Source organism: Ochlerotatus camptorhynchus, unplaced genomic scaffold (assembly GCF_037179485.1).
Source record: "Ochlerotatus camptorhynchus isolate MF236.1 unplaced genomic scaffold, CSIRO-AGI_Acam_v1.1 ptg000274l, whole genome shotgun sequence".
Taxonomy (NCBI): domain Eukaryota; kingdom Metazoa; phylum Arthropoda; class Insecta; order Diptera; family Culicidae; genus Ochlerotatus; species Ochlerotatus camptorhynchus.
The window spans coordinates 7,953,110-7,962,809 of NW_027040763.1; the positions used below are offsets into that span (position 1 = coordinate 7,953,110).

General features: G+C 37.1%; 1 protein-coding gene across 1 annotated transcript; it reads left to right on the forward strand.

The window, feature by feature from the left end:
• The first annotated feature begins 8,936 nt into the window (after positions 1-8,936).
• On the forward strand, positions 8,937-9,700 carry Dad1 (dolichyl-diphosphooligosaccharide--protein glycosyltransferase subunit). Its single transcript, XM_065227639.1, has 2 exons — positions 8,937-9,228; positions 9,368-9,700. Exons 1-2 carry the CDS (start codon positions 9,021-9,023, stop codon positions 9,496-9,498), a joined length of 339 nt encoding a protein of 112 aa, XP_065083711.1. The 5' UTR covers positions 8,937-9,020; the 3' UTR covers positions 9,499-9,700.

Below are 9,700 nucleotides of genomic sequence, written 5' to 3' on the forward strand. Positions count from 1 at the left end.
TCGAATCGAGTCGCGAGAAAAAAAAAACAACGCAAAGCAAACACCCTTATTTTTCCTATTTTTCTTTTGCTGTTTTTTGTGACAGTTCGCAATAATATAATATCGAAGATAATTATCCAGAACAGCTCTACCTCTTGGTTGACTACTCCAGCGTTGCCAGATATACAGATTTCTTATTTTCACAGATATCCAACTGTAGAGATTTTATCACCATTTTAAACCGAGTTATACATTTTTTTCAATAATCAAAGTGATGCCCGCGCTAGAAAAAAAACCTATTGTAGGAGACTTTTATTTATGTTTTTGAATATTTAATTTTTTTTGTAGATGCTCAAAAGTCTACTGGCGTCTTCCAGTAGAACTTTTGTGAGTTTTCGCCACCTACATTTCGAAGTGAGAACTGTTATATGGATGATGGTTACAAAACTCTAAAAGGGAAATTAGCGATTTTTGGGGGAAAATTGCTCCATGAAGCCAAACTAATCTTTTCCCGGGGAAACTGTTACTTTAATCGTGTAGGAATACGTTTTAGGTATAACTAACTAATCATTTCTATTTTACACTCACATGGAAAGTTTACCTTCTGCGCATCTTTATTTTTAGGAAAATGGCAGGGAAAATGGTTATATGAAAGTGAAATCTGAGTGCATTTACTAAGGAAAGCTTTTATCATGCCGGTGAGATTGGAGAAATGGTTGTCTGGGGCGGTATTATCAACAATCAATACGAAATTAACGATTTTAAATTGGCTAACTACTTGACTAGCCTATTGGTCCCAAGCAAATCAATAAACGTACCCAAGGGGTAAGACAACTGTACTCAGAGTTGATATATTTGCAGTGAGTAAATTTGTGTTACTCATATTTACTCAAAAATAAACAAAGTAGTCTAATATTTTTCATCACAGTCCCGTCTGACAGAATGTTTTGAATTCAAGATTTAATTTTCATTCATTAAAAGATCCAAGTTAGATGGCTCTTGTCCAGGCCAGGCGATGTTTAGGACTCTTTTGCTTTCTAGGGATGGATGGCTAAAGCGAGGGCTGAAGTAATGTCTTTGAAGTTTTTGGTGATGTGGTGGTGTTAGTGTTTCCATTTCCCAGCCATTTATAGTAACCCGGGAATCTTAAAATCGCTGAAGACTCTTCCCGGCAATCGGGAAATATTTTCGGTAGCTATTTATTAAAACTTGAACTTCGTCAGGATTTCCTCCGGAAGATTTTACCGACAATTTCTGGAAGTTTCTTCCAACTTTCCCTTGAAGATTTCAACCAGCTTCTTCAGAAGGATTCTTATGATTTTTCTGGGAGTTTCAATTCTAGATGCTCAACAAATCTCACTCTAGCGAATCAAACTTCGAAAAATATTCTTTCATTTCTCTCATCTACTTGCATCGCGCATCATCTTTTTGCATCTCTTCATAATCGACATCAATCTTCTTTCTATCTACTCCGAGGCGGACGACTCTATCTACAATGCAAAAAAGATTGTGTTTTGCTGTAGCTAGCAACGCGCACACTGAGTTGTGTGATCATTTTTAATATACATGGTTTTTGTACAAAAAAGAACCGCTTCTCGGGAAGTCAAACTAGTTTCCTGGGAATCGGGAAATGATAATTCTGGTAAATTGCCCGGGCAGGAAACACTAAATAGTGTGACTTCAAGACTAAGGAAGTAGGAATTTGGCCAAATGTTTTCAGAAGATTAATTTTAGCTCATGAAAATTAGTATTCAATCTCACAAAATCGGTCAAAAAGGTTTCACATTTTGTTGCATTGCATGCCTGAAATGAGGAAACTCATCATTAATAATTATTATTAATAATTACGGTGTACCGTGATAAGCAACATTTTATTTACCAGCATTCATAAAGGAAGAGGGATTCAAATCTTTGAGAATATTTAGCTGGAAAAAGTCAGAGTTAGTGTCAATTCTCTTCAGAAGCGTTCATTGTTTCCACTGATGCTCCTGCAAGACACGAGATGCATCAATAGACATCAAGCTCCTGCAAAAAGACATCAATGTGTCTATTTGAAGGGCTTGAAGTTGAAAAAGGGTGAACAGGAACGGGTTGAATTTTCATCGTCTGATGTTATTGTGATGATCCATATTTAGCATAAAAGGAGCATTGTTGAATGTGGTCTTTTATTTAACTGTTCATCCCCGGTCAAATCTACGTGATGAACTAGCCTACGGCTAAAAATCACGGTAATAATGAAAAAAAAAATCCCAGGTTAGTTCTGGACAACTTCATAGTTGATTCTATTCTGAAACTTATTTGAAGTTTGTCAATGCGCGATCGTCGAAGGGATTCAAGAACCACATCCCATTGTTTCATACTGGGATTGCCCAGAATCCCCCTTTGGATTGACTGGATTATTTGGAATTCCTCCTGGACGGTCATTAGACTGATGCAAATTTTGACATTTTCGCTCCACAGTGCTCAAACGGTTCCAAATCGGGTCCTGATTAGTCTCCCAAAATTTGAACTCATTTGAAAAGAAACTGACTTCTCACAAACCATTTGAAGTTTATATGGAAATTACTATGGGAAAAACTAATGTTTTGTTCATATCCATCTAACAATTTACCATATAGTTCTGCTTTAAAAAATGATAACTGAGCTCGTAGAAAATTTTCTCAGCTACAACTTAGTCCTGAACCACTTTTCAATATAATGTTAGCATCAAAAGTTATCAATAATTCAAGCCACTAATGTCTTACGATTATGCTCAATCAACTGTTCAGCAGGCAACATTGGTGTTTCTGGCGCTTGGAATAGAGCACAAAAATCATGGCTACTATGTCACACTGCAAGATACAGTGTTGCTCACAAAACAGCTGCTCGATCATGCCATAAGATTATCCATCTCTTAAACAATTAATAACTATTTTATTTGACGTTTGGCTCAACAACTACATTCTGCTAAGTTGAAGCTGAGAAAATTTTCCATAAATATTGCTTTTGAATTTTTGAACAGTGCCATATGGAAAAAGGTAAGAAGACAATGAACAAAAAGTTTGGATTTCCCATAGTAATTTCCATATAAACTTCAAATGGTTTGTGCCAAGTCAGTTTCTTTTCAAATGAGTTCAAATTTTGAGAGACTAATCAGGACCCGATTTGGAACCGTTTGAGCACTGTGGAGCGAAAATGTCAAAATTTGCATCAGTCTAACGGTCATGAATCCCCCTCAGTATTGAGTGAAATCCTTCCTGTGATTGTGTGGAATCTCCGCTGGGATAGTCCATATTCCTTCTTTGGATATTCCGAAGTCCCCTTTGATATTGTTTGGGGGGCCGAACTGGGATTGTCTAAAATTCTCCTTAGTATTATCTGAAATTCTCCTTAAGAATCTCTACTGAGACTGTCGTAGATCCCCTTTGCGATTAACTGAAACCCTTCTAGAGATTGTACAGAATCATCCTAGGGGCATCCCACTCTAAACTTTGTATTTCTCGCATTATACTCAGAAAGTTCTTACTGATATCTAAGATACCTGCAAATACTTAAAAATACTTAAGAAATATTTAGCGCTAGTTTGTTACCTCCGTTGCTAGACAGATTTTTTTTTTTCGATTGTTTACCCGGTGTCATCCGGGAATTTGTGTGTACGTATTTAGAAAAATCAACTTTTATTCTTTAATTTATTCCTTTTTTGTAGGAATTGAGGAAGAGTCCATTTTGATTTTAGGAATATTACATTGCCAAACCGATTCAACTGTCATTCAAAGGAAGAATAATGAACTATTTGGAAAGTTACTGTGGAAGAAACTGCGTGTGGAAGCTAATTCCCTGAGCAAATGTTCGTATCCCAAAACAATGTCTCCATAAAGATGGATTTTTCGTCCATTAGGTTATTGACCGTTGGACGATAACTTCAGGCCTTTACGCTGATTGAAGTGTGAAAGCTTTCTGCACCATCCGCAAAGCCACATCTCCTAGATTGCCGTCGAATGAGAAGATAATCACATTTCCTCGGTTTTGGAACTATTTAGCAGAAAACATCAAATCAAACCATGATTACAGCGTTAACAAGTCAATTATGCGTTTGGTACGATACTTCTGTTCCAAATCTACTGAACGAAGTCAATAAGAAAATGTGATATGAATGTTTGCACCCATTATTCTCAAAAAACAAAAGAGTGAATAACAATTGCGTTTGAATGGCGTTTCAATGCGTTAGGCCGAGTTTAGGGTCAAGAAGTAGTGTTAGATTTTTAACAATATCTCAACAATGTGTTACTCTTTATCAAATCTTACGATACGTACGGAAAGTTCAATAAAATTGGAAGGCATTTGCATTGAGAACATTCCATTTTGAAAAAATCGTTCTAAAAATAGAGGTAAAGGACGGGTTGTGCTTACTAGGCCCAAAATAAGATCTAAGCCGTATTAAGGCTGAACATAATAAAACCAACATATTCACTCCGTGTTAATCTCGGAACCGTTCTCTAATTGATTCTATCATTCATCAGAAACGGCTATGTGTAAAACTTTAATTTGGACTGTTTGGGGAATGGTTTGAAATAAATTCATACATTTTAACTTAGGATTATTTTACATGAAATTGGTATAAATAAGTAACGTTTTGGAACAAAATCTTTTTATTTGGAATATCAATGGTTTGATATAAATTATAATTTCAGAACAGATTAATATTTTTCTTATCCTTACTTACTGGAAAAAGTGAGAAATTCATGTTGATTTCACATAAAGCCTTCGGTTGCTATCAGGATACTCACTCAACTCCCTCACCAGTCCGTCATAACTCATATTTACCAATGTAAATTTATCAAAACGCGGTACGATACGACCACCAGTGGCAATTGTAATTAGTTCAACTTCGAGCCCACCAGCACAACGTATTTTTGGTAGTTATGCTTCATTGTCCTCTGGCAAATAACCAGCGTAATCCTAGCATCCTTGGCCTGCTTAAAGTCAAGAATTCCATAATCATGCAGCTTGCGATAATTCTTAGCCGAATTGACATTCAACATACGCTTTTATTTTGGCAGTTCAGTTTGAAATCTAGTTAAATAATTGAACAGTTTGATATCGTACTAAACAGCCAGTTCGAAATCATAAATAATTCGCTATCCCTGCTCCAACTTGTTCGCTGAAAGTAAAATGTTTTTGTTGAACTATTTCATAACTAGAATTAAAATACTTACTTATAAACATGATCACACTTCTTCATTTAATTTAAAACATATTGAAACTAGTATTTATATGCTTTAATACGTGATTCAAAGTAATACATTGACGGGATATACAACAGTAAACAACTACATTAGTAACCGGTCACTACGATTAAAAAATCCAAATCTTAAAATACTTAAACATACTTAAGAATACTTATCAGATACTTCGAAATACTAAATTGATACTAGAGCTATAGTTTAGAGTGGGATGCCCCTTGGAATCATCCCTGTATTAGAACGTCATCGGCATGGCAGTAAGGCAAGACAGCTCTGACTGTTCCGTAAGGTCACTATAAAAATCTTAAAATGTTGTTGATTTGCTTTGCTTGACAGTATCGGTTGCTATGTGCATCAGTATCAAGTTGAGCAACGCGAGTTACTCAGAGTTACTCAAAATTAACTCCGATTTTACTCATGATCAAAAGCTGTCTTGCCCCAAGAACGTACCTTATTATCATAGAGGTAACTCTAAGACCAGAAGGTCCCGAAGAAACGAGCTCAACTTTTTGGCTCAGCTCTGGTACTATCTTCGGTCCCAAGCTAATCGATTCACCCCTCGAAAATCCACTAACCCCTCATTTTATCTGTCAAACTTTCATAGCGAATCAAAAAAAACATAGTGTAGTACTGGAATTTGTACTAGAATGGGGCACGTTAATCAATTTGCTTGGGACCAATAGGCTAGTCAAGTAGTGAGCCAATTTAAAATCGTTAGTTTCGTATTGATTGTTGTTATTATAGCCAAAATTCTAGTACTACTCAATGTTTGTTTTGATTCGCTATGAAAGTTTGACAGATAAAATTAGGGGTTCGTGGATTTTCCTATGTTTCGAGGGGTGCATCGATTAGCTTGGGACCAGGGCCTGGACCAGGGTTTACATTGTCAAAATTGTTAGTTGGGTGGTTTCTAGCAACAGTTCTAATGTAATCAAGATAGGTACACGGATAGAAATCACCTTATACCTTTTGGCAAATTACTATTGCTGATTATTCATAAAATGAAACGTGAAACGCATGAATAAAATAATTAATTTTCGTTTCGTGTACTGCTCGATTGGCTCTGGCTGTGACAGTTCGTTTGGGTCAAAACCAGCCAGTCCACTCCTCTCTTATGGACCCTCTCTAGTTGAACCGGAATGATGACTTGGATGGATCGATCCTCTAAGAACGACTGGATGATCTTAGTTAGATCTAAGAGAAGAGGTGACAATACGGGGGCGAAAATGAACCACTTTTCTGTCAAACGTGAACCAGCTCCTGATTGGCGTAAGATAGAGATGGAGATAGATAAAGATAGAGATAGAGATAGAAATAAAAGAGGAAGAAGCCAATTGTCACCTCTTCCTCTTAGAGTTGGATAAAGTATGCACACCAGAGTAGGTACACACTTAGATTAGATTAGAGCACAAATATCACTTCTCACGAAACATTCAACAAGGAAACTGGAACTTAACGTTTGCTGCACTGCAGGGAAATCCAATTTCATGAGCAGTGTCACAACATTGTCTGAGATTTGAGCTCTAGAAAACTTGAAGTGATAGCCCTAATAAAAAAAATGCTAAATGATCGATTATTCAAATAATATTGCAAAATGTTTCTTAACATAGATTTTCGCTTTCAATTTCGCACTCACCACTCCCACCTTGGATCATGTATAACGCTTGGTTTCCATTACATTTTGTCTGATGTTTACTTTTGACTCGTTTGCTCCAAACCAGCTGGTTAATCCTCTTCCATATGTGACATGTGACTTCTTTGTTCTCGAGGTCACAGCTGGTCATGTTTACATAACAAATCCAGCTGGTGAACCTGTTTGCGCGCGAAAACGACAAGGAATAGCTGAAATGGTAAGATGGTAATGGTAATGGTAATGGTAATGGTAACGGTAATGGTAATGGTAATGCTAAAACCACTGAAAAATTTGGAAGCTTCCACATTTCTTCGAGAAAGTCTAAATATTCATAAAAACCACAATAGAACTAATCCACAAATGGTTTGGATGATACCCCAAACAATAATGGAAAAAAATTGTTCCATGTTGCATTTACCTCGGCATTTACTACTCACTCACACGCATACAACATCAGAAACGAACACCAGCTTGTGCAAGCTGCACTGATTTCGTTCGTATTCGCATTGCTTCTATTTTCTTCGATGAACGAAATATGATTTGAGTAGTAGCTATACTGAAGATCCGAAAGATGTCGCCCTTCAGTGGTAGGAAAATCATTTTTGCAGTATGGAGAATATCAGTAAATCCACGATTTGAGGCTAAACATGCTTTCACAGAAGGAAACAAATAAACGAGTGTTTACCTTATCACCCTGAGTTACCTCTATGCTAATACTACCATCAGATAGGGGAAATTCTCCCCTACCTGCTAGTGGTGTTAGTAAGCGTGTGCGAGCTACCAGCTACGCCCAATCGACGATGAAATGCATTGTTTACAAAAGCTGATACGTCCCTTTGAAAAAGTTATCGAGTATTGACGAAAATTCAAATGTACACCAAAAATCTGAATCGAGTTCCAGCAAAATTAATTGCTGGACTGCTCCCAGCAAAAACATTTCTTGCTGAACAACCAGTAATCCATAAAAATGCTGGATTTTACAGTAAACTGTTTGAAACGTCAAAGTCGACCGGGGTCATCGTTCACTTCTCTGCAGTTCATTTTTTTTTTTTCGAGTCAAGAAGTGTACGACTTTTGAATCATCCTATGAATTACATGAATGGTATTTTTATCATGGTGTAAGTATTTTTAACTTTAAGTCTTGCTGACTAAGTTTAAAAGGTTATTTTCTCTTTATTTATAGCCTTTTCATATGAATAAAACTATAGAATGGCCACTGGAATGTGCTCAAAATAAGTCGTTTTTTTTATCGTTTGTTCAAAAATTGTCTCTTCATATGAGAATAATAAAGTTTTGTAAGATTCTAATACAGTAAACCAGTGTAATAAAGTGTTTTTCAGTTAAAATTCTATCAAGAATGTTATAAACAATTTAAACGATTGAGAATTACTGCTCTTCCAGCAAAATGATTGGCATTACGCAATGCTGGATAATCCGTATACATCACTGGTTTTACAGCAAAGTGCTGTCAGTTTGACTTTGGGCCTAATTGGGTTCTTTAATTTTGAAAAATATATCGGTTTTTATATATCTGAAAGAGCTTCGTTTTCTGAGCACAGCGATATTTTTTTCAACCTACACACTTTCATCTCGATTTTTAAATCAAGATTTAAAGCAAAATAATAACTTCACTGTTTGACACTAAACTGACAAACTGACAGCTCACTCCCATACAAAGTGACACCGAGGGGCGCTAATAAGGCGATTTTTGCAAATGTAATCGTACTTATTTAAAATAGTTCCAGTGTACCAAAATTGATGAAATTTTGGGTTTGGGTTCCATTTTTAATGCAGATTACGAATATGCATTAACCTCAATACCCTTAAAGAACCCAATTGCTGGTGGTTCATCAAATAGTATTTTGCTGGATGGATTGCTGAACTTCCAGCTCGGCAAAATCCAGCAAAATATTGCTGAATTCCAGCAATAAAAAATGAGTGTGTGATTATGGGCAGTGCAGTGATTAAATTCAAATCGAAACGGCAGCACTGCAATGGCACAGCTCTGTAATTCCAAATCTCCATCGACCAGCAACACCAACACGTCAAAAGTATCGATTATGCATTTTCCGATCGCAAAGCACTACGTGTCTCGCGTTTGTCTCATTCGTGTCCTCGACGGAGTGTGTAATTTTGCGGCATTTTTAGCTTTAATTCGACGTTAAAATCTCCAAAACAGCAGCAAGATGACCAACATCAAGACGGTTCTGGCCAAATTCTACGACGAGTACACCACCTGCACTCCGAAGAAGCTGAAAATCGTCGATTCCTATCTGCTGTTCATTCTGCTGACCGGCATCACCCAGTTTGTTTACTGCTGCCTGGTCGGAACATTCCCGTTCAACTCGTTCCTGGCCGGATTCATCAGTACCGTGAGCTGTTTCGTCCTGGGAGGTGAGTTCGGTTGTTTCATTAATTACTTTACTTCTAGCACGTAAAGTTGTCGGAATAGATCCATCAAATTCCCCCGATGCATTTGACCGCTTCGAATCCGGATGTTCAAAAATAAGCTTCATTTCGGTTTTGATTTCAGTCTGTCTCCGCCTGCAGTCGAATCCTCAGAACAAATCGCAATTCCTGGGAATCTCACCGGAGCGGGGTTTCGCCGATTTCGTCTTTGCCCACATTATTCTGCACCTGGTGGTGGTCAACTTTATCGGTTGAGAAGCCATCGTGGAGGAACGTAAGTGTGTGAGTCCGAATGCATTTCCTTCTACCAATAATCTACCTAATTTAGTTCGCCTATAAAATTACTGTCTCCCGCTCCGGGGAGCATTGAATATGATTGTGTGAATCAGATTGATCCCAAAAACACTGATATGAAGGTACTAATAGAAAGTTTCCTCAATTGAAGGGAAGAAAGTTT

Bases quoted from the DNA above. Each gene is read 5' to 3' on its own strand.
- Dad1 (XM_065227639.1), top strand. From the start codon at position 9,021: ATGACCAACATCAAGACGGTTCTGGCCAAATTCTACGACGAGTACACC. The intron at 9,229-9,367 runs GTGAGTTCGGTT...TTTTGATTTCAG, and splicing joins GAGCTGTTTCGTCCTGGGAG to TCTGTCTCCGCCTGCAGTCG.